Source organism: Aulostomus chinensis, chromosome 4 (genome assembly GCF_037954235.1).
Source record: "Aulostomus chinensis isolate RoL2024-O1b breed Wild chromosome 4, RoL_Achi_v1.0, whole genome shotgun sequence".
NCBI classification, from domain to species: Eukaryota; Metazoa; Chordata; class Actinopteri; order Syngnathiformes; family Aulostomidae; genus Aulostomus; species Aulostomus chinensis.
The window spans coordinates 14169482-14193775 of NC_141323.1; the positions used below are offsets into that span (position 1 = coordinate 14169482).

The 24294-nt window shown below is 42.9% G+C and overlaps 3 protein-coding genes across 8 annotated transcripts; 2 read left to right on the forward strand and 1 right to left on the reverse strand.

Moving 5' to 3' along the window:
• Positions 1–717: 717 nt before the first annotated feature.
• On the reverse strand, positions 718–8580 carry tcp11l2 (t-complex 11, testis-specific-like 2). Of its 2 annotated transcripts, none has more exons than XM_086201969.1 (10): positions 7925–8580; positions 5569–5746; positions 4725–4857; positions 3299–3419; positions 2942–3165; positions 2733–2869; positions 2084–2256; positions 1773–1954; positions 1468–1640; positions 718–1307 (listed from the first exon to the last, which is right to left on the reverse strand). In XM_086201969.1, exons 2-10 carry the CDS (start codon positions 5735–5737, stop codon positions 1024–1026), a joined length of 1596 nt encoding a protein of 531 aa, XP_086058095.1. In that variant the 5' UTR covers positions 5738–5746; positions 7925–8580; the 3' UTR covers positions 718–1023. The 2 variants fall into 2 exon arrangements, with proteins under 2 accessions (XP_086058095.1, XP_086058094.1); XM_086201968.1 differs by having other exon boundaries at positions 5569–5749; positions 7925–8578.
• Positions 8307–13877, forward strand: depdc4 (DEP domain containing 4). 4 transcript variants are annotated; one of them, XM_086201967.1, is made up of 9 exons: positions 8307–8476; positions 9693–10125; positions 10305–10453; positions 10545–10740; positions 10843–11093; positions 11181–11323; positions 11727–11852; positions 12173–12251; positions 12856–13877. In XM_086201967.1, the coding sequence occupies exons 2-9, from the start codon at positions 9851–9853 to the stop codon at positions 13053–13055; spliced, it is 1419 nt and encodes a 472-aa protein (XP_086058093.1). In that variant the 5' UTR covers positions 8307–8476; positions 9693–9850; the 3' UTR covers positions 13056–13877. The 4 variants fall into 4 exon arrangements, with proteins under 4 accessions (XP_086058093.1, XP_086058092.1, XP_086058090.1 ...); XM_086201966.1 differs by lacking the exon at positions 8307–8476 and adding an exon at positions 8507–8959 and having other exon boundaries at positions 10308–10453; XM_086201964.1 differs by lacking the exon at positions 8307–8476 and adding an exon at positions 8508–8959 and having other exon boundaries at positions 9696–10125.
• Positions 13878–14256: 379 nt separating this feature from the next.
• Positions 14257–23886, forward strand: scyl2 (SCY1 like pseudokinase 2). Of its 2 annotated transcripts, XM_086201961.1 has the most exons (19): positions 14257–14436; positions 15772–15968; positions 16085–16242; positions 16563–16707; positions 16943–17092; positions 17529–17750; positions 17967–18083; positions 18213–18338; positions 18569–18745; positions 18882–18893; positions 19082–19204; positions 19327–19440; positions 19518–19650; positions 19755–19873; positions 19961–20061; positions 20309–20378; positions 20522–20599; positions 20695–20817; positions 20903–23886. In XM_086201961.1, the coding sequence occupies exons 2-19, from the start codon at positions 15792–15794 to the stop codon at positions 21533–21535; spliced, it is 2778 nt and encodes a 925-aa protein (XP_086058087.1). In that variant the 5' UTR covers positions 14257–14436; positions 15772–15791; the 3' UTR covers positions 21536–23886. The 2 variants fall into 2 exon arrangements, with proteins under 2 accessions (XP_086058087.1, XP_086058088.1); XM_086201962.1 differs by lacking the exon at positions 18882–18893 and having other exon boundaries at positions 14258–14436.
• Positions 23887–24294: the final 408 nt, after the last annotated feature.

A 24294-nucleotide genomic window follows, 5' to 3' on the forward strand; every position in this document is an offset into this window, starting at 1 on the left:
ACTATTAAACTCCAAAACAAAGCAATTCATGCAGATAATGATTATTACTTTAAGAAGTTAAAATATTTTTTCATTTTTAAAAATTTTTCCTCATTGTGGTCAGCACAGTGGTGCAGTGGTCAGCACTGTCACCTCACAGCAAGAAGGTTCCGGATTCCAGCCCCAGCTCCAGCACGGGGTCTTTCTGTGTGAGTCTCCATGTTCTCCCTGTTCCTGTGTGGGTTCTCTCTGGTACTCCAGCTTCCTCCCACAGTCCAAAGACATCAAGAGGGGACGAGGCTGATTGATACTCTAAATTGACCGTAGGTGTGACTGTGAGTGTGAATGGTTGTCTGTCTCTATGTGTTGGCCCTGCGATGGACTAGTGATCCAACCAGGGTGAACTCTGCCTCTCACCCAAAAGCTGCTGGGATAGACTCCAGTCCCCCTCAACCCTTAACAGGATGAGCGGTAGAAAATGAATGAATGGATGGATGGATTTTTCCTCATTGTAATAAAAACAGTAAAAGGGTGAGCAATAAAAGGACTAAATCTGTTTAAGTGGCACTTGCTAGGGTTACAGTACACTATGTCATACAAGCCTTTAAATATTTAGCAGTGACAAAATATATGTTAAGAATCTGAAATGCTACTTTTCCTTGTATATATTTCATTTTTTTATTACATCAGTCTTTCTCCTTATAGAATCATTTGAACAAATGCAAGGTTGACTATTAGCTTAAAAAAAAAAACTACCTTTCAAAAACTGTTTTTCCTTTTTTTGAAGCTGTGACGGTCCAGGAGGGAGTATATTTTAGGGTATTTAACACAAACATTTGACATTAAATGTCGACTGCAAACCTACACAGCAGTGACTTTCACTGCTGAATGTAGTGATAAAAACTACATTTTTATATGTAGCAGGTAACTAAAGCTACTGGACTACGCTGGCCTAGCCAAGCAGCGTACTGCCTTTGCCATTTCCCTGACTGCTTTGCCTCTCAGCTAGTAACAGAAACACGCCTCAGACAGCAAACTTTTGTTTCAGTTGGAGGTGACGGAGTCCTGCGCGGTCTCCTGAGGAGAAGCTCCTGCTGCAGCTGCAGCTGCAGGTGCTGGGCTGCTGCTGCTGAGCATAAGTTTCCTGATGATATCTGCATAGAAAGGTCCGTACACCATCTTGTTGTAGTTGACCAGGGAGATGAACTTCCCTCCAATCAGTGCTAGCTCCGGCTGGATGGCAGTCAGACCGGTTGGTACCTGTTCAAGTTTGGCCTGGGGTTTAGGGTCATAGATGAGAGTCTTGAAGTACTGCTGCACACGACTCTCTGCAGAGGACAAAGGGATGAGAGGTGGAAGCAAAGTAAGTTAGAATTCCCAACAGGATACATTCTGGCTACATAACCTCACAGGCTAACAGGTAGCCTAATTTCACGAGCTACTCGAGCTCTAACTATAGCTTGATTGGAACCTGACAGTCTATCTTACCAACTAGAGTACGGATGGGATTGTCCTCCCGGGTGATGCTGCAGATCTGCCCTGTGAGGGTAGCCTGTAGCGCTGGGGTCAGTATCGGGTAGTTCCTCTCTGCTAAAGACTTGTTGAGCTCGCAGCAGATCTGGCCGCTGACACCCTGAAGTGCCTCCGCCATGTTAAAGTGTCTAAAGGTAACAAGAAGTGGAGAATTTCTGTGTTGAGCTTCTCGTCTCTGATGGATAATACATTACACTGTAATGCCTACTGATCTAAAACTGTCATAGATGAATGAATGACACAGGAACGAGTGAACTGACGAGATCTGCATCCCATCCAGCAGCACAGCCGTCATCCTCTTCAGACGGTCCGTCAGGGACGAGAGACCCTGGATAGGCCCCCCGATGGTGCTGTGGACGATGAGCAGCACTTCATTCACTGCTTGACACCGCTGGAGCTGCCACTGAATCTCTCTCAGACGCATCTCATCCATTATCCAGGTCTAGCAAAGAAAAGAAAACACACTTTCAGATGTAAGTTTATACTCTTTTTTTTTTTTTTTTTTTTTTAAATATCCAGTGTGAAAGACAGACACAGGCAGTGAGGAGCTGGAAGGAAATCTTCCACAAACCTCTGGAAGTGGGTTCTTGTCCCATGTGAGGAGGTGAAGGAAGGCGGTGTTGAGGAGCTGGAAGGGTCCTGGCATCTGTCGCTGTCCTTTCCCTTGACCATTAGCCTGCTCTTCAGCTGACAGCAGATCAGCCAAGGTTAATTTGATCCAGGCAGTAGTCTTGTCCAATGCACCTGAAGAGCATCAAAGGATATAGAAGGGTGAGTCATGATTCTGATTATTTTTTACAAATCCTTTCATAACTAACTGGTGTCCCCTTTTATAGTTTAACATTTGCTGACACTGTTGAGAAAGGCTTCAAACCCCGCCAAAGGAACATTCCCAATTTCAAGGATTCATCCACATTTGCCAAGACAGAATTTTCAAGGCGACTTGTGACATGAAAATATCTGCATAAGTAAAAATGTTGGCACAAGGTAGAGTGCTTCCTCCCGTCCTTGCTCTGGGTTTCATGACTGGAAATGTCTTGCAGAGTACAATCGTCTGGTTAAAGAGCTGCTCGGTTGTTGTTGTTGTTGTTCGGAACTCGTATGTGAAGCATGTGATAACTGGTGAAGGTGGGATTTGTCCCGTCCCTCCTCAGTTGTGATTGGATAACATCGCACTGCTGACACCGCCTTTGTTTTTACAGACATGCTTGTTGCCTTACCAGGTGTTTTGTCCAGGATCTTCTGGAATGTTTCCCGCTCATATTCTACACTGCAGCTGCTCAGCAGGGGTCTCAGACTGGCCATGGTAAAATTGACCAAGTCTGCTGTCATTAGGTCCAGCACACGGAAGATCTCTCTAGTGTGTAAGAGAAGGATTCGTCAGATGGCAGTAGTGAGGGAACGGGTTCAACAGGTTCTTAGAACTCACCTGAACAGCGTCACAATGTTATCTGTGTTTTCACGAAGCTTCTTGATCTCCTTGTCCCTGACTGGTGCACAAAGCTTATCCATGGTGTTGATGATGTAAGAGGCAAGCCCCTGAATGTCTACAGCATCGTTGTCAGCTTGCTGACGAATCAGGTCCATGTCCAGCACCTCCATGATCTGAGTCCGCATCCGATTGGACCCGGGATTGAGGAATGATAGTAAGATCTATCCAATGAGGAGAATGGGGCGTAAAGACAAGTAGATGAGTGAAAGATGGTTTTTAGATTTCAGTATACCTGTTCTATAAAGCCAAAGTTTGAAAGTGATGACAGAAGTAAACCTGGATGTGTGTACTGACCTCCTTGATTTCCTCCAGCAGTCTGATGGCTTGCTGATACTCAGGGGGGTCATCATTCAGCTCAGCCTCCAGGATGTCCCAGGATGCCTTGTGGACATTCTCTCTAACCATCTTCAGTAAACTAAATTTAAAAAAAAGAAAAAGAAAAAAGAAAAGACATTGTGGATTAAACTCAGCTGATAAAATATTTGACAGATCTGCAGTCTGAGCAATGGCCATAGATTTTGACTGATTTATTCATGAAACCTGCAAACTGCTAGGTAGCTTAGCAAAATAAATGGTAGCCGCAGGGCTGTGTAGCATAGCTCCGTATCAATCTCTGTGTGTTCTGGTTTTCAGATATGGTTCAGAGTCTTGGTTTATCCAGAAGCAATCATCCTCTCTTGCAAAGGCAGCCATGATTAGTAGTCACTCTAATAGTCATTTACAAACAGCCGGCCTAGACAGCCAAGTAGTTCCAGCTATGTCTCAGATTCTAACACTACAAATGTCTTGCGACTTAAAATAGTTATTTAATGCTAATCTTATCAACAACCTGTAGTTAAAGTAATCCAGTCAAAAACTTTTTTGGAGAGGAGTTTGTCTGTTTACTTTGGACGGTGGCATGCTAGCCCGCCCACCCACTACCATTCTCTGCGCTAAGCTAACTAGCAATCAGCTTGTCTATGTTGGTCTCAGCTCCTTAAACTCAGCCCAAGGGAAAGAAGGGTCTCCATCTTCTAGTCTGGCTCTGGGGAGGACGGCAAATAAAACTACTTCCCCAAAAGTTGGTGTGTTGCTACAACAGTGAAAGTTTACATCCAAAAATGTATTTTGATCAAAAAGGTAGGCTTTCAGCTGCCTGGGCTAAGTGCGTAGGAAGAACTCATCTTGTCAAATGCACAGAAGTATTCTTACATAACATTTTAAGCCCTCAGGTCTGTCTTACAACAGGCAGAAAGCCTGTTACTTGTAATTCCTTGCTCCTGACAAGGTGTTGTATACCAAGATGGCGCCGCATGAGTGGCTGCCTGTTGCAGTAGCTTATCTTATCTCTTCTTATCTTGTGAACCCCTTATAACTGGCAATTATGCTGGCTTGCAAAGACTCAAATGTTTCAAACAGTACAGAATACATGTCAGGAGCTGGGAATTACAAATAGTCAACAGGTTTTGCTCCCCGTGTCTTATCTGTGTTTTGAATATTACACTCACTTTGGGCAAAAATCACATATAAACTCATAGATTTTTTTCTTGCTTTGTTTTTCTTTGAAAACTAACGTGATATTCACATTGTATGTTCTGTCATATCTTTTCAATGTTTCCATGTAACAAAGCAGCAACAGCGGTATGAGGACGTACTTTAAGATGACACCCTGGTCTTTAGACTCACTAATAAAACCCAAAAAGTGAAGAAAATCGAGGCAGAAGCCGTGCCGCTGGTATACCTGTCCTGAGGTAGCCTGTTTGGCTCCACGTGGAAGTTGCAATTCACAACAATTTCATGAGCAATGCAGAGGTTGGAGAGATCTCTGGCGGACTCCATGACTTCATCCAGCGTTAAGGTTTTAGGTGGGCTTGCTGTGAGAGAGTATGACAGGGATGAAGTTTGACAAAAAAGTGGGAGGAAAAAAATGACAGCAGTGGGGTTGGTTACCACAATTCCTCTAAACTGCAAAGAGGGCCACATCTTTATTGAAGGCAGACACTTTAAAAGTTCATGATACCTTAATTTCCTTTCTTTCACTGTGAAATGCTGCACAAACAGTCATAGTATCAGTTGCACAAGCAGGTAATATCACTGGTACTACAGTAAAATACTTATTTAAGAAGGGTAAACAGACAGTTTACAGCACAGTCAACTGTCACAGTATCCACCACTATGATTTTTACCCCCGCCTATATTGGAGGATGGCCTTAATTTGTACACGTCAGCCACAGCACCAACATTACTGGAGACTTGACTTTTCACTGAACACCTGGAGAAATTAAGGTTTTTTGGAAATTTGAGAATTGGTATGCAAAGGGTTTGTGCAGGAAGTCTCAAAACACTAACAACACTTAATTTTGTATATTTAGCATTCATTTTCATGACGATATCACAGTGCAGGAACCTAAACAATCCAGTATGATGTGTTTAACTGATTTTAATCTGATTTCTTGCATTTATTGCTTTGTTGTTTGTATCACTGTAAAGAACTTGTATGAAATGTGATACTCAGCTGGTGTGCATTATTCTTGAAAAGGAAAACAGACATGAACCCCAAACAAATGACGCCAAGGCAAACTCACTGGAGGGTGTGCAGTTCTTGCTGGAGCAGTCGCTGGTGAAGCTTTCACGAGAGCTCTCCAGGTCACTGGTGGATGTCACACTATCGCAGCGCCCTGATGATGACTCCACATCACTGCCTTGATCTTCGCCACTGGATGTGGAGGCGGGTCGCTCATTGTTTAGAGGCATCTTGGTTTACTGCTGCACAGAGGGAGTTTGTTTTTACCCTTATTTATCCATCTATTGATTTATAAAATCAAGATATGTTTTTTTTCGTCTAAAACGCTGTTCATCAATTGAAAATCATCTTATGTTGAATATAGTATGTGAATTTTTTGAAATTAAAAAGGTCACTACAGTCTTCAGTAAGAGACAGGGGCACCAAGGACTGTCTTGACCTTTCATAGACATTAAACTCTTCACTAAGAAAGCAAAAGAGAAGTAATCACTGTTCATTACACTGTTTGTGTATGGAGAATGGCTGCCAGAGCTCCACAGACTAAAGAGAGAGAGAGAGTGAGAGCCAGCGCTAACTGATCCCTGCAGTAGGTGTTGCCATGGCAGAAGAGTGTAACAAAAACAACAGTCGGACTCATTAAAACAGCTGGCAGGACGATCACCATGGAAACAGTGGCAACTCTCTCTGAGCTGTTCTCAGCAACAACAAATTATTGAACTCTTTAAAAAAAAAAAGTCACATGAGGTAATGTGAGGGAAAAACACTTGATGAATCAATGTGTCATTACTGCAGTGGGTAAACAAACTTTTTCCAGAACAACCCCTCCAGCTGATTTATTTCTAATACTGTGTCTGAGAGTTTAGAGAAGTGCTATACAAGTTCCATGTATTAAATATTATTCTAATTATTAAACACAAGTTTATATAGCTTCAGGATAAAAAAAGGAATATTTCCCCTACAACTACCTTACATTAAACACACCTTTACAGCAACAGGGGAAAAAAAGAGGGCTTCTCAAATGACAGAGATCCTGTTACACCTGTTCCTACGTTACCTCCCTCCCACACAAATACATAAACGTAAAAAAGACATTTAGAGAAAACACCAATCTTAAGACTGACAGAACCAAAAAGTCCAAATGTAGTGCAGCATGGAAATAAAAAATCGTTAAAAACAAATATATCACAAACACTATGTAAATTCTTTTACCAAATACAGTTAAGAGGGCTTCAGTCTCTCTGATACTATCCAGGACACGCATGGTAGCTGGGATCTGACCTCAGTTATCTAGGGCTAAAAATGAATGCACACTCCCTCGCTGCTCTTTTTGGTTTAAAGATAGCACCCAGGGTGAGGGTGGGTGTGGGTAATGTATGACTTCCGTACCCCTGCTAGGCTCCAGTCTCATTCATTACATCATCTGCCTAACCGAAGAGCTAGGTCACGGCAAAGCAGCAGGCCAATTTAAAGAGATTATTCAGGATGATGGGAACTGCACAATCCAGAAAACTGGTTACGGATTAGCGCTGGTCTATCATCATCATCATCATTGTGACAATAATGCTGTCTGACTGTTTCACAAAGGCTTAACTGGCCAAAAAAATATATTGAAAAGTATGGACATAAAAGCAGTCTATAATATAATTAATCTATTCAATCCTGTACATTGCAGATTGATATACAGCCATAATACTGCATGCTCATAAAAACATATCTGCTTGGTCAAGTATTTCGGATCAACGTTATGAACGAGACGTGAGGAATACTGCATATAAAGGTGTGCTTCTACGACATGGTGCAACAGTAGCTTCTGCAGGAACAAAGACTGTCTTCTGGGGGTCTAGACTTGACTGCAGCATAAGGTAAACAGAGCAGGGTCTAAAGGAGGATGGGCTTAATTTACAAGGAGACTTTTTATTGGTTGCAGCTCCGTGTCAGTCACCCCTACATGGAAAATCTTTGGTTACACAGCTGTGCACATGGATAAAAGAATATCCACACACGCATAAGAAATGGGTACACGTGATTCGGGGGCACAGATCAAAACAAGGGCTCCGTGCACATCTTAAATAGTGAATTACTTTGTCTATGCCAGATTCGAGACGTCGCTGAAGCACAAAGCTGTTATTGGAATACAGTTTTATTGGGTTAGTTGACATAGTCGCTGCAGTTGCCTACATTGTGATACCTTTTGTAAAGCTAATTACTTCATACCCAATGCTGTAGCTTTACCAAACGAATGTAAATCTTCTTTTTGTTACTTACCTGGCAGCTTAACTTTGACATTAACATCTACATGCTAACTTAACTGGTCCCTTCGACGACAAAGCGACACTCAAACCCACGTAAAAGTAACCAATTAATACAGCCGAATGATTCAAAAGAGAGTAAGATATACAAAAGTAAAGCAACTTTACCTCATTCAAGCCCCCTGAAAGAGAGAGGACCAACACTGAATAGCTCAGCACCGAAGTGGAGTTCCGTTGTCCTGCTGTACTGTTTGTTGTCTTTAAAGGTCCTCCTTTCCTCTAGTCAGAAGAACAAGCAGGCGAAACTATTTTCCCCTCACATGGGGGGACAACAAAAGCCTCTGTGACAGTAGATTCGCTTGATTTCTGACAACTTAGGTTTGCTTTACAAACAGATAAACATGAATCTAAAAGAAATCAATTAATCTTGGGAAAAGGATTGTAATACAATATTTTAGACCGTATCACCCTTAATTGTAATGGTACGCTCCGTCTTGCTTCACGTGGACTTCTTTGTTTCCGGATGTGACCTCAGTAGAGCGTTGAGACACGATAACTGTAGGCTACGCAACCTTGTTTTACACTGACTTTGAGGGAAACTACAGATCCAGTTTAGCAGAGACATTAATAGAACTACAACATTTACACAACAGCTATTTGGACACGTCAAGGGAAACAATGCACATGTGAAATTGATAAGTTTGAACGTTTACAACCATGGTACGTTTTCATTATGACTTGCCAAAGTAGGCATCCTAACAAGTTATATTTTAACCATTTAGGTGTTTCACTGTTAACTATAGTCTAACATTTATTGACAACGAACACACATGTATGTTCCGTAACAACTCACACAACTAATAAATATAATAAGCTGATATTTCTATGTATTCTTCTGAATGACACATTAATGGAGCCTCAACTGACAGACAGCTAGCCCGTGAGCTGTATATCTTTCAAACTCACACAGAAAACGGTTGTGTTCTTACGTTTGTCGTATGCACGAACGAGAACGGCATAGCGCTCCGTCACAAAGGCTTGCAGTGCGTGTTATTGCCTGTAGGTGGCAGTAGCGTGAACGCACAGCAGAAGAAGAGAATGTTGACGTCACCTGAGGAGAGCTCATGATGGCGGTAGATTTGACTCCTCGGTTTCGAAGGCTTAACAGCCAAACGCGAAGTTTTCGTGATAATATGCAGCATGGTAAGCTTCAGTTATTTTATATTTCCTAAGATATTTTTTCCTTTACTTTATATAACAGAACCGCGGACGTGGTGGACAGCCGAGTGAATAACTACGGACAGAGGTTTTTTTTAGTATCGTTGACCTCTGGCACTTACAACGTCGCTGTCATGGATCGAGAAATAAAATATATTTTAGGCTTTCGTAAGTTTCTTAATGATTCCAACAGCGATGGGGGAAGTAATTAATGATTAGAGAAACCAAAGTATCTCCCAATTTGTCGGCTAACTTAGATAAATAAGTGACTGTAAAATATTAATAAACTGTAAACTTATCCCGTGCGCTGTCTCCAATGAGTTTACAACAACGAATTATTAGACTTTAACTGAAATAGTTTTAAGTAGAATTAAAACACAGTTATTACAGCACGCCCATTTTAAATTCATAATTCTGTTATTTGTTGCTTTACTGCTCACAAACTAATATGATGAGGGTAATTGAATCAGATATTGTTTATTTCAGGACTGAGTTGTAAAAACTATTAGATAAAAAAGAAATCTAAGATATGTGGGTACTTTTATAACCTTGTAATAAGAAAAATACTGTTTAAAAATGACATTCTTAATAGCAACTTCAGTGTTCATTCATTCAGTTTGAAGACCTGTTGTATCTGAATGATGTCCATAATATATATATATATATATATATATATATATATATATATATATATATATATATATATATTTTTTTTTAGTAGGTTTCTCTGGACCCTTTGGTGCCACCCAGCTGTGGCATAACATCATCCAGGCTCTGCAAACCCAGGTGGAGGTACGCCGCTGCCGGAGACACCTACGTGTTCACGCCGACAGTTTCACAGGCTCCGACGCTGTTGACGCCGTCCTCAGTTATTTGATGCAGAATGTGGTGTTTTGCACGAGCGAGGTGTCTCGGCTCAAGGCTGCGCGGCTCTGCCAGGCTCTGATGGAAGCCAAGGTGTTTGAACCAGTGGGTGCGAAGCTGTTTCGCAGAGACAAGGAAGTGACGTTTGAGGATAGCAGTTGCTGCCTTTACCGCTTCCTGGAATATAAGATGTCGCTAAGTTCTGCTGTGCAGGAATGCAGCAGTGATGTGGAAAATGTGCTGCCAGGGGAGCTGCAGATGAAGACGAGGAAGAAGAAGCGCTCCAGGTTGATGCTATTTCACTAATTAGATGTGTGCTTCTTAACTCTCTAGTTCTACATAGGATTGTTGACTTACTGCAATATAAAGTAACCTCTGCATCGATGTCATATACTTTCGGATCAATTTGTGTCAATATAGTAAGAAATACTGAGAAATTGTTCAACAGTGCATCCCGTTCTTCTAGAAGGCTGAATGAGATGAGGACCATCTCCAATCCTCTGGCTGTTGGACCATCAGACAGCAAGGTTGAGAGGCTGCTGCGGACCATCAACTTAGGAACATCTCTGGCAATGACTCCAACCCCCACTACCTCCACTTATCTGTCCAAGGCTGGTGAGACGGAGCTAACCTGTCCACTGCGCTACATTTAGATGAAGCCACTGTTACTAATTTTCACTTTTTCTGTACTTTCCTCTGTCCCCAGTGGTTGAGGACGTTTGGAAGCAGCAGACGTTGCTACAGTTGCTGCAGATAGTAGAGTTGCCCATGCTGGACTGCATCCTGGCCTCTCCCTCCAAGGTTCATCCACAGGCTTGCCAGGCTCCTCTGGGCAACCAGGACCTGGTCATCTCAAACACATGCCTGGAGAGAGAGCTGCCCGACACCCTCAACCTACCCCAGTTAGTGCTCCTCTGAGGTTTTTCTTTGCAGTTTTGATGAACTAATCCAGCTCAAATAAGCTCTAATCTTGATTTTAGACTAACATTTTTTTCATCACCCAGGTTGGATGGGTGGTTGTCAGCAGCTGCAGACTGCCTGGAGCTCTTCCCTGATCAGCTGATTGTTTTTGCGGGGGAACAACTCAAACAACAAGGTGGGGAGGAGTCTTCAGAGGACAGTCAGGTGGAGTGGAGGGCGAGCCAGAAGAGACTACTCTTTGATACCATCGCTAAGTACTACAGTGGACAGGAAAAAGCTCCTCTTCTCTCAGGACGCTACCTGGATATACATGTTTCTATTCTGAATTTGCTGGGTAAAACACACTGAGAACACTCTTTGATATCAGATGGAAGAAAAAGAAAGCTCTTCCTTTTGGCCACATCTTCTTGTTTGTTTCCAGATGAGGGGAAGGTGCAGGACGCCATCAAAGCCTCTCAGTTGTGTTTGCGTCTGCTGGAGACGAGCGTGAGAGATGAACTCCGGAGACTACTGGCCTTCATGTCCACAGCAGCTCACCCAGATGCCTGCCGGCTACACAAACAAGTATCAGACTTGTTGTGCACACTCACAGGATACAGAGTTGATTGGGGGGGGGAAATGGAAACAGAATGTTCTCCCTAATCAGCAATGTCCAAAAACATAGCGTCACCCTATTGAAATAATGGCCTGAGTATTTTTTGACGAAAATGAGTTTTAGGCCTCAATCATCTCTTGATAATGCTGGCCATCTCTGGTAGAATCACCTGAGTCCTTAGTTGAAAGGATCATGCTCTTTATGCCCTATGGACAATGGCCTATGTCAAGAGGGTGCTCTGCATTTGGTTACGTTTTTTTGTGTGTTCCCAAAAACTTGAAGTCATGATTGAGGCCATTATTTTAATAGGGTGACGATATGCAGTGTAGCTTCACTTAGCAGTATCTTAACCAAGGTTGTGTGTCTTTCCAGCCTGATAACAGATCCCTGGTCAGTCGCACTTTTCAGAGGGCAATAGTCCAGAATCACGAGCTCACTCGGCCCCAGTGCGAGACCCTGGTGTTGTTTCTCATGGACAATCACACAGAACTTTTCAAGGTACACCTTCGCCCTGCACAGCTGCTGAAAATAAAGGTCTCACATCTGACTTTTACCGCCTTTCAGAGCCTCGTTTTAGTTTGTTCTAGAAGCATCCGCTGCCATGTTTACAGAATGCCTCAGTCAAGGTTATAAAAAGTTCTTCTTGAAGTCTCTGTGCTTGAGCAAGGTTGACTATAAAATACAAAGTATGGGGCAGCAGCTGGCCTTGTGTGTTTAGGCCATAAATAACTCTTGATTTTGATGGGTCACGTGACATTGAGAGTGAGAATGCATCGTTGTTTTTTTTTAAAGTTGTCTTTCTTACTGTTGATGAACAGACTCCCACGTCTCTTACTGAAGCGGTGAGGATGACATTGAGGACCATGCAGCAGGGAAAAGACCCCGACTCCATAGCCAGTAAGACAAACCCCTGGAAGATGTGCGCAGACAACATGAAATAACTCGATTGTGTATCATCATGGTCTATATAGCACAGATTTAAGGCCATACAATTTTTCACAAATTGAACCAACAGGCTCTTTCCTTTTCTTTTAAGGTGAGTGGAAAACAGCATAACCAACACCAACAATGTTGAAGTGAGCACCAGTTACTGGCTTAACTGGTGCTGAACAATTTACAATATATATATATATATATATATATATATATATATATTTTTTTTTTAAATACCATGGCTATTGTCACTATCTCTTGCCATTTCTTATATACAACTTTAAGGAAACACAACAAAGACATTCAAGTATTCAAGTCTCTAAGCTGTTGCATCCCATCCTGGTTAGCTTCTACAGCGAATGCCAAAGCATTGGCAAAGCTTGTAAGCATTCAGAGAAACACACAAACCTCCATCAAGACTAGGCAGAAGTTGCAAACACACAAATGATTTTGATTTATATTAATTTAAGAAGAAAAGACAAAAAAAAAAAAGTTCATGTTTTGTTTCATGGTTGCATTCCAAGAAACAGCGATGAAAACCCCTGTCCTACTCCTTACTGTGTTGCAGCTTTCACCTTCTGCCAGCAGGTGACGCCACAAGAGTACGAGGACCAACGAGAAGCCACCACACTAGATAGCCTCAAGCAACTTCTTCATGACATCTCCTCCAACAAGAGTTTAGCTGTCAAGGAGAAGAGGAGGCTGCTGAAGGAGTTTGAGAAGCATCACCCCGTGGTGTTCCTCCAGCATTTCTCCAGCACCTTCTGAGGACTCCTGATTGACCTCTTAGATGTACTTGAAAAAGAGTTCCAGTACTTGCTTACGCTGTTTTGTTGTTGTTGTTGTTGTTGTTTTTTTGCTGTGCTTACAAAGTCTGTCCCAGCATAGACTCAACTATGGTTGGGACTGGTTTTGCACTAGTTAAAATCAACAAAATGTCAACCAATCCAAGACGCAAAATGTGATCCAGTTATAGATGGGCTTTTATTGTTGAACGAGGGCAATATTTTAAAATTTTACAGTGGTAACACCGATGTTTTATGTTTGAACAAGGTGGTTTTTTTTTTTCTCGGGATTAATATAGATTTAAAAATCATAAAAGGGATTACTGCAGCTGTAATGAGGCTTTAGGATTTGTTATTCTCATAAGCTATATAAATTAGCTTGGGGCTTAAGAAGTGGATCAGTGGTTTGGAATAAATGCTGTGCACTGTGATAAGGTTCTACTATGTCTACATTAGTGAAGTATAGTCAGGTTGACTAGAGTGGAAACACGGGTAAAACAACACTCACGTAGCTGAATGAAGTTTATAGTCTACTTAGAGATGAAGTAGGAAGGCTTTTATTTTGAAATGTAATACGAAATGTATATAGAAGGTACAACAGTGTCAGGCTAACCATAGCTCAGGTTGATTTAAGATTTTAACACTACTAATTTAAGCTTGGTTTTGGTGTGTGAGGCCGTGGTTTTACCACTAATGCCGGCATTGTTATTTGGATAAATATCTCGATGTTAGAATGCACTTTATGATGTTGATCCGTACTTTATTTTCTGTTGGAATAAAGTATCAAATAAAGTCAAAATGATGAGCTCTTGCACATGACTACTATAATATGATTTGTTATCTGGAGAGGCCACTAATATTGAATTCACCCTCAGTCGCCCCTCATGTGGTTCCATAACGAGATGATTTTTTAAAATGTCATTATACCCCCTTAAAATAGACTTTACTTGGAACACAATATTTCAAAATAAGAGTGGCTACTTGATATAAAGATCCATGTTACATTTTCACCGTTATTTTATATAAATAACTGCTCTGTTCAACCCGATATTAGATTAAATCAGAACATTAATAAGGTCAGCAAATACTCTTATAGCGAACAGGGGTGTATGGGAGGGGAAGATGTATATGACTGTAACTGGAAAATAGTCTTTTTTTTTTAAATGTCACATGACATTGACGTATTTGATTCAGCTGGAAAGCCGGAAGTAGGTTGTTCGTTCACTGACGTTAGCACACTAAGCTAACTAATTTCGTATGCTACTGGAAGACATGGGGGCTGTTTGTCACAGCCATCATTGACAGCGGTACTGTGGAGTGTCCTTACTTATAGAAATCTCTCGAAGAGCCTTTAACATATCAGAGTAAGTAACAAGGGTTTTTATGACAGTTTTGAAAGAAACATCATTTCTCTGTAATGACGGTAACGTCACTGTTTACTTGCGCATTGTTGGCTAGTTAGCTTGGTAGGTGACTACCGTGAACTAAATGTTAATCGTTAAAAGAAACGCCGTGATAAGGATTATTGTGGAAAGAGGCGGTGTTGACTACTGAATTACATTGGTTGATACCGATTAACAACAGGTTTAAAGGTAACGACAGTGTAATAATGATAAGCTAACAGTTTTGGTGTGTGCGCTCAGGCTAAACGAGACGGTCGGGTTAACTTGGCGAACTTGAAGTAAAACCAGCCGTGACAATCACGTTAGGCAACACACATACCTATTTAATGCATCGACCCTACGCTTTATTGATGCCTTAACGTCACAAAAGCATCTTGGCAAATTAAATCCATGTTAGCAAGCTGTTCCACTGACCGCTAACGTCCACTAGCCAAGGCTAGGAGGGCTCTGCAGGTGGTTCGGGGACCTGAATGTCCAAACTGACCTGACGACTCACTTGTCATGTAACCTGAAGTACTGGTTTGCCTCAAGTTACCTCAACTTTTCTGTCATTTTAAAGTAACGCCAATGCTAATGCTGCTTGCGAGACTATGTATTACAGATTACAAGCCAGTGATGGCTTATTACTAAACCGTGCGATTGTGTCTCCAGCCTGGCAGTGATACCAATGAGGCAAATTATACAATAACTTTGTCAGCTGAAGTTATTAAAAAGAGGAAATGGAATGAGGCCCACAGACAAGCTGACAACAGTGGGTAGAATGTCATATTTTTGAAAAACCCATCATGCTCACTGCAGAGAGGCACAATCATGTAAACAATCATATGGATTGCCTAAGGTTTCATCCTCAAATAGTGACGAGCACTCAACTAACAATCATAGTATCCCATTCATAAGGAAATATTTAGGCTGTTTAATCATCAACTCTGTTCTTTTGTCTGACTTCCTGTTGCTTAATATGCTTTCAAGTCCCTCTGAAGTATTTTGAAAGAGAGCCTTATTTGGGGTTGTTGACGTGGAGCTGAGACATTTTATATTTCTTGGGACAGCCCGGGCTGTCATGGTGCTTATTCTCCTGAGCCTGCAATGACAGGAAGCTAGCGGGTACTTTGATATGTAAATTCTTGAGCAGGTGCATTCGTGAGCATGTACAGTTGCTGATGGTGTTTGTTTTAGACAGAAAGGCCTGACCGCTGCCTCTTTCAGTGATTGTAGCATGACTTTATTCAGCTACCTGGGGGTCGCTGCGTCCTTATCAAAACGTCAATTTCACTCCATGTCCTCCTCTCACCTCAGCGATCAGGCCAGGCCTCAACATGGAGTCCATGCTGAACAAGCTAAAAAGCACAGTCACAAAAGTGACTGCAGATGTCACCAGCGCTGTCATGGGCAATCCTGTGACACGGGAGTTTGAGGTTGGACGACATATTGCCAGCGGTGGTCCTGGTTTGTGTTGGAGGATATACAACGGCACCAAGAAGTCCACAAAACAGGTGTGTCTTTAATATGCTATCTTGCCCAAACCAGCTGTTATTCGTATTAGTTCTGCAGCGGGAGAAGCTGTGGGGCTGGGTGACATTAATTCAGCGCCTTGTTTGTGCCCCTCCAGGAAGTGGCAGTGTTTGTCTTTGATAAGAAGATGATAGACAAGTACCAGAAATTTGAGAAGGACCAAATCATTGATTCGCTGAAAAAAGGCGTACAACAACTGACCAGACTGCGTCATCCACGTCTCCTGACTGTGCAGCATCCTCTGGAAGAGTCACGGTGATTAGAACATGCAAGCAAACACACACACACACACACACACACACACACACACCATATCGATGATGAAGTGAATGAGTCACAGCTCAAAGACAGCTTGACACAACAGATCTGTTTGTCTCTGTGTGGGTTTGAGCAGAAGCTTGCCATGATCAAACGACCCTGATGACTCGTCCCTGAATACTATATGACCTCTGAGAGCAGAGTCAGGTTGAGGCCAACGCAGACGTCTCCTTTTTCTCCTTCCTCTTGTTATTCATAGTGCTTTTCTGACCTTTTTTTGTTTTTTGTTTTTTTCCTATTTTGTATTCTGCTGTCAGAGACTGTCTGGCATTCTGTACAGAGCCAGTGTTTGCGAGCTTGTCCAATGTGCTGGGCCAGTGGGACAACCTACCCAGCCCCGTGCCCAATGACATCAAGGAGTACAAGCTGTATGATGTGGAGACCAAGTATGGCTTGCTACAGGTGAGAGAGATTCTTCTCACACGTCTCAGCAAAGTGATACTTTTGGTCCAACAAAAATGCCAGACACAAATAAAATGATTCCTTCTAAATGATACACAGTAAAAAAAAAAAAATCTCAACAAGATTCTTACATCATTAGTTATCTAGAAAAGTCTCGGAATTTAAAGCAGAAAAGTTTTGGAAAAGTCGTGTGCTTTTATCTTTTGCCGAAATTGTCCTTTTCTCTCTCCCGCAGATCTCGGAGGGTTTATCATTCCTTCACAGCGGAGTAAAAATGGTCCACGGAAATTTGTGTCTCGAAAACATTATCCTCAACAAGAGCGGATCCTGGAAGATCATGGGATTTGACTTCAGCATATCCTCTACGAACCCATCAGAGGCGGAGGTGAGTTGAGCTCTGGTGTTCACTTAATCTCAGCATATTAAGATTCCAGGTTTGATCAAATGTGAAAACACTGCTGACCAGCGATTGTTTGAAGAGAAAAAATAAAAATTCAACTGGACTATTTGATAAGGCGCTAATCTGGAAAACCACAGCACGGACAATTTAATGAGGTGAAAATTTTGCTGGATGAATCCTGCAAAACCTGGTCGGAGCAGGAAGAAATGAGATTACCCAGGAATTCTGGGAAGTGCTTTTTACCATTTGGTGGAAAAGCGGCTTTAGCACACAGCCAGAGATGAGCTTGTGTGTGGGAGACTCAACCAATCTCCCGTGTGTTTGAAGTAGTTATGGTTTGTGCATCTTCCAGCGTTATAAATTGTTAAGTAGCAACTCACAACAACTAAAATATCATCATATGCTCTCATATCCCCTTCAGCCTAAATACTCGTGTAAAGAATGGGAGCCCAACCTCCCTCCACTCTGCCTCCCTAACCCCGAGTACCTGGCCCCCGAGTACATCCTGTCTGTCAGCTGTGACGCCGCCTCGGACATGTACTCGCTGGGCGTGGTCATGCATGCCGTCTTCAATGAAGGCAAGCCTGTTTTCCAGGTCAACAAGCATGACATTTTTAAAAGCTTCAGCAGGCAACTTGACCAGGTGAGTGGATGCATGTCAAATGTAGGAGCATGACCGATAAAACTGTGAATCGGACATGTTTAGTGCTGAACCAACATGCTGCTCCACAAATATCTGAATTATAGTATATAAGGATAATTCATCCCCTTACTAGAAATAGATGTATGTGTAATTTGGTATCGTTAGCGGCCACTTATTCTGTCCTTACTGTTCTTCTTTGTCTATACGTGGTTGTAGCTCACCAATATAAGTCCAGCATTGCTGAACAAGATCCCCGAGGAGGTGCGAGACCATGTTAAAATGCTGCTCAGTGTCACATCCAATGTCCGACCTGACGCTGACCAGATGACCAAGGTTTGATGGTTTTACACTCGTGTCAGTTAATGCCGTCATGGTCTACACTTCTGAGTGTTGGTAGTGTCTACTGCCTTTGTTGCCAAATGCCAAATTATTTATTTATTCATGTTTTTGTGTGAAATACAGATCCCATTTTTTGACGATGTGGGCGCAGTGACGCTGCAGTACTTTGACTCCCTCTTCCAGAGGGATAACCTACAAAAATCCCAGTTCTATAAAGGCCTGCCCAAAGTGCTGCCCAAACTTCCCAAGGTGAGTACGCGCATAAAGGTTGTAGATTTAGTTGAGAATAAAGGGAAAAACAAGCTTTCAGGTGCCAGAGACTTGAGACCCTACCTGATCGTAACCGCTATCCCCCGGGCAGACAAATTTAAATTGACCTTTTTATACTATTTTTATCTTAAGGAACAATTAGGGCCTTACCACATACCTGTTCTGTTGACTAAGTATTCCATCCGCCATTCTGTCTTCCTTCCTTTCAGAGAGTGGTGGTGTATCGAATCTTGCCGTCACTGACCTCTGAGTTCATCAACCCTGACATGGTTCCGTTTGTGCTGCCCAACGTTCTGCTGATCGCCGAGGAGTGTACCAAGGAGGAATATGTCCGTCTCATCTTGCCTGACCTCACACCTGTTTTCAAGCAACAAGAGCCAGTCCAGGTAAGAAACGCGAAGCATAGAGTACACCTTTTACACACAGCTGGCACAAACTCTATGTATAACCTGACTAAAAAGCATGCTCAGTTTGTCACTTCAAGACTTGTGTCTCTGTATTTTTCTTTCCACGCTTCTCCAGGCTAGTAATATGGTAGGTGGTCTTTCTTGCCCGTCATATCTGCTAAACCATGACTGTAGGTTTTCTGTAACATTAACATCTGCATGCTGAAATCACCATCTGGTCACTTCCACCTACCACCTGACTCATCAGTAGGAAATGGTGCCGCTTTCTCTCACTTCGGATACCAGTTTTCCTGACTTTCTTCCTGTGCTGTGCAGATTCTGCTGATCTTCCTGCAAAAGATGGACCTGCTGCTGACCAAAACTCCGCCGGATGACATCAAGAACAGCGTGTTGCCTATGGTTTACCGAGCTGTGGAAGCTCCTTCTGTACAGATACAGGTACTGTTAAGTCTACTTTTTACTTGCTTGTACTTCTGCATTCTGTTCTTGAGACCACAGTAAGAATATGTGCTGCACTTGCACTCTGTCAGATATTATATTTCATAATTGTGGTTGTGCAGGAGCTGTGCCTGAACATCATCCCGACATTTGCCAACCTGATTGACTATCCATCCATGAAGAACTCCCTCATCCCTCGTATCAAATCCGCCTGCTTACAGACCTCGTCACTTGCTGTGAGTACCTCACGCCTCCATTTCTCTGATCTAAATTCGTACCTTCAATTCTGACTTTGTCGATTCCCTTTGTGCAGGTGCGGGTGAACTCCCTAGTGTGCCTGGGAAAGATTTTGGAATATCTAGACAAGTGGTATGTCATTGAGGAAATCCTGCCCTTCCTACAACAGATCCCCTCCAGAGAACCAGCAGTGCTAATGGGTATTCTAGGTAAAGACATGGGAGCGTAGCCACTCCTCTAATCCATATGACTGGAACTGTTGAGTAGCCTTTTTATGTATTTATTTGATTATTTGACTTTCTCCTCACTGTAGGAATCTATAAGTGCACCTTCACCCACAAGAAGCTGGGCATCCCCAAAGAGCACCTCGCCAGCAAGAGCCTGCCCCATCTCGTGTCTCTCAGCATCGACAACAACCTCAACCTGAATCAGGTACCTCTTTTTTGTCACTGCAAAGATCTCGGTCTCCTCGCAGGTGTCCTTGAACTTTACTCTTATCAGGTATAATCAATGTTTCAGTTCAACTCCTTCATGGTGGTTATTCGTGACATGCTGAGTCGCATGGAGGCTGAACACAAGACCAAGTTGGAGCAGCTGCACGTCATGCAGGAGCAGCAGAGGTGCCTGTCACAAATCTGTTCCCCCACTTTATATTGAAGTTAGCTGAAACCTGCGTACGTGTAAACCACCTCTTGTGTAGATTTAATTATCAGTCAGTAAATCCTACTTATCGAAAAAATATCTGCTTTCTTTTTTCCGCATTTCATGAACACCTTCACTTCTTCCTCCTCACACTGTCTCGATATTATGTACCACAGATTACAGATGACTCTGAATTTTTTTCTTGATTGTTGTCTCCGCCAACAGGAGTTTGAACATCACTGGCTCAGTGAACCAATCAGAGGAGGCCAAGAGTCCACCTACCTCTGGAAACCAGGTGAGACATTTCTGCTATACAGCCAAGTATTAGAGAACTAGCTATTGGCCACATCGTTTGCTGTGAAATCCCTCGAAAGAAACTAGATTTCATTTTAAAGTAAACTTTCTCTGCTGCTCTCATTTTGTGTTTTTCCCTTTCAGATTGACGATATATTTGGCAGCACAGGGGTGAATGGGAAAGAAAATGGACCTTCAGCACCAGCCCCACAGCCCAATAGAGTACGAAGACCGTCACGCCTGCTTTACACTGATCTTCCCCCCTTGTCTCTTTAGCTTGTTTGTACACTCGTCTTCACTCTTTTCTCTCCCTCTAGATGTCTCTGACTCTAGAAGAGAAACAGCGACTGGCAAAGGAGCAAGAGCAGGCAGCAAAACTGAGAAGTCAGCAGCCACTGGCGCCGCAGACTATTAAACCGTCTACCACCAACAACATGCAGGTAACAACAGCACATTTCTCTTGATACACACTCTCCTCCTCTCATAGCTTGTGATGATTCATATTTCTCCATCCGTGTTTTCCAGACTAAAGATTTGACCAGCAGCCTTCTAAACAACATGACTTCGCTGAATAGTTTGTCGCTGGCAAACACACCACGACCAGCCCCGGTGCAGGGTACCACCATGACAGCCTACCCTTCCTCCAGCCCCATGGTGGGCTCCATGGGAGCATCTGTGTCCAATGGTTTCAATCCTCCCATGGGCTTTCAGACAGGAGGCATGGGGATGACCATGCGGCCACCAGGCCCCAACACCTTTGGTGGTATGGCCACCACCACCAGCACCCCGAACTTTGGTGCCCTCGCACAGAACCCAGGACCACTGGGGCAGACAAGTAAAGCCCCAGACCTGTCAGCTTTGGACAATCTTTTTACACCCAACAAGCCCAAAGTCACCCTCAACCAAATGGGTCCAAAGCCTCCTCCTGAAACCAGCACCCCTTGGCTCAATCAGTACGGTTCGGCCCAGAACGCTCAGACTCAGATGCCCGGAGCATCAGTGAGTATGGGAGGGGTACCGAGTGGGTTTGGGATGCAAGCAAACCCTTTTTTCAGTCCGCAGAACTTTTCTCAACCTGCTGCTGCCCCTAGCATGACTCAGAGCGGGCTGAAACATAGCGCATCGGCTAACAACGACCTTAAAGACTTATTCGGCTAAAATTTGATGATAAGCGGCCAGGCGAAGGATTTTCTTGGACAGAAGAGCCTTGATTTACTCACAACCAACACACCGGCTGAATGTGAAGAATTCTACTCCTAGCAAGGGTGTTGCTGTCGGTATTTTAAGTCTTGCCTGGTTTTCAATTTGGATTCACATTCTGCTGGACTCTTGACCTTGTGGTATAAACCTGCACCTGAGTTCCATTTCTACTTGAACAGAAGGACAAAAAGTTGGGAGCGAGAACTTTTTTTTCCCTCTTCTTTGCTGTGTTCTATAAATGCTGTGGGTTTCCTACTGTTTTGTACTTGACATTCTTAGAAGAGCAAATGTCAGGAGTTGAGATGAATCTTAACTCTGTTTAATCAGGATGGTTGCGTGTTCATGTCATGAATGATTGAAGTGAGTGAATGTTGAATCTGAATAACACCTGGATGACAAAAACAGGGAAAAACTGGTATCATAACAGCTTCTCTCACCTTATTCAAACTTCTGCATCTTTCCATTGGTTTTTCCTGTTAGAATTTTCCACGTATCTAAAGGGATCATAGGGTGGTTTAAAAACAAGTAATGTGGCATAGAAGCCCGGGGGGGGTTAGCTTGAAGCGCAGCACCTATAAGCCGGTATCCAGGGAGCTCCTCTGCAGAGGCGATTTAAAAGAGGTGTTTAAAGTTTGAAAGACGTAAAGCATGCGCGCCCACTCATTTGAACTGTTTTTATTTGGTTGGAAATCCACGTTTGTGATTTCCACTTAACCGTATACGGTTGGAGAGAGAGCAGCAAATGGATATCGCAACAGTTGCAGTTTCAGACGGGGCAAACCAAGTAGCCCCCTTGCAGTCCGTCTCCATGGTAACTGTTATCTGCAGTGCCAGTGACACTGATAATAATTCACCTGGCTCTTCTCATCTGGATCACAGATGTTCAGCTTGCCTTCTTTCAGCGCTTCAATCCTGATCCGACATGCTAGCAGGCATGTTTGAATCAGAGCGCTTATTTCATCACGACAACCATTTCACCTCTTCTAGAAACACTAAATGCAGTAGGAGCGACTCTCCTCTATGGTCTTGTGGAACAGGAAGTGCACCCCACTCACCCCTACCCCTTCCTGGCTATCGTGCCTTATAAGGGTACATTTGTAAAACCTACACAGAAAGAACTGAGCTGTTATGAAAAAGTGTATATATAGCTGAAGTTTGCCTTTCGAACTTCTCCTTATTAACTCAACCCGACCACATAATTTTAGCGTCTTCTGATGATTCCTAACGGTTCCCGTGACCAATGAGATTTGATTTCACACCTACACAGGCTGGTGGAATGCTACGGTGTATCATTTCTGTTCACACAATTTGTACAATGAAGAAGAAAATCCCTATATATTTTAATTTTAGCACTTTTCAACCACCAGAGGATCAGTGCTGGTGACATTATGAAGTGTAAATATATAGATTTGCTCCATCAGGGCCTTTGCATTCTTATGTTGAGTAATGGATAAGAGGCCTTAGATGAATCATGTGCAATAATGCGTCGTGATCGTAGAGGGGAAAGTTGTTGTGCAGTAACCACAAAGGTCTGTCAGATTTTCTGAACTGCCTGACATGAACGTGTGCTCATCTAAATGTTACATTTTAAGGTATTTAGCTGCACTTTGGTCACATTGTGTTGCTGCTGACAATTTGTAACGTCTCACTGGGTTAACTTTTGTACAACAGCTCCTCTCCAGCTACAACGGTAAATTAGCCTCATCAGGTCCCCCACCCCCCACCATTGTCGCACGTTTGTTGAGCTCACCACGAAGTTCGGCGGGATCATCTTGAGTGTTTTGTCACATATCTTGGCAGAATCCCAAAGCAGAAAACTTATTCTTCTACGTTTGTATACGACTGCCGTCAAATGTGTAGTGTGGCCTGTGTTTAACGTGTTAAGGTGATGATCTCTGAGGTGGCTCCATGAAAATATGTACATATAAAGCAAAGTACACAATCTTAACGTCGTCATTATTACTCGTGTGACTCCTTAACTCTCTAAACACTACTCCAACACTTGATGGTCAACATACACACTGATTTCTAGGTTAATACAGAGGAACACATGATTTTCTGAACTTCAGGCTGCAGGGCCAGCATTTTGGTTCCCACCTGTCCATCGGCTGGGGTTCTCTGTGAGGAGCTGGCATGTTTCAGGGTGACTTCCATAGCCTAAAATAAGCAAATTTAGCCTTATTTTAAACTTGAAATACTCTCCCTAAATGTCAGATGGAATTTCTCGTATTATGTGTCACACATGGATGAGTGAATTCCAGATTAATTTCTGATTGTACAATTAAACAGAGCGACTTAAATATTAAATATGTTCTACTACTTTCAGAACCACTGCTAGGGTCACAGCTAAAAATACACTTTTTTTCTTAAGGTAATTGCGTTACCTTCCCCAGCCTATCTCGGTCCCGACCCGTGCTGAGGGAACAGCTAGTTTCTGCTAGCTTACTTAGCTTAGCCACTAGCCTGTAGCTGCTAGCAAGTGTCGGTAGAAGAACGTGTTCTGACCGTGAACGGTCGTAAGAAAAATAGCTCGCTGGCGGTTTTCATGAACTACACTAAACGTTAGCTGTGAAAGTTAGTCGAGCCAGACAGCGACCGGACACTCAGTACCCACAATGCAACTGTCCAACAGGTCAAAATGGGGGCACAACCTCTAACGCCTCATTTCTCCCTGCGAGTTTCACCTGCGCGTAGTGAGACCCACAGGAGGACCTTAA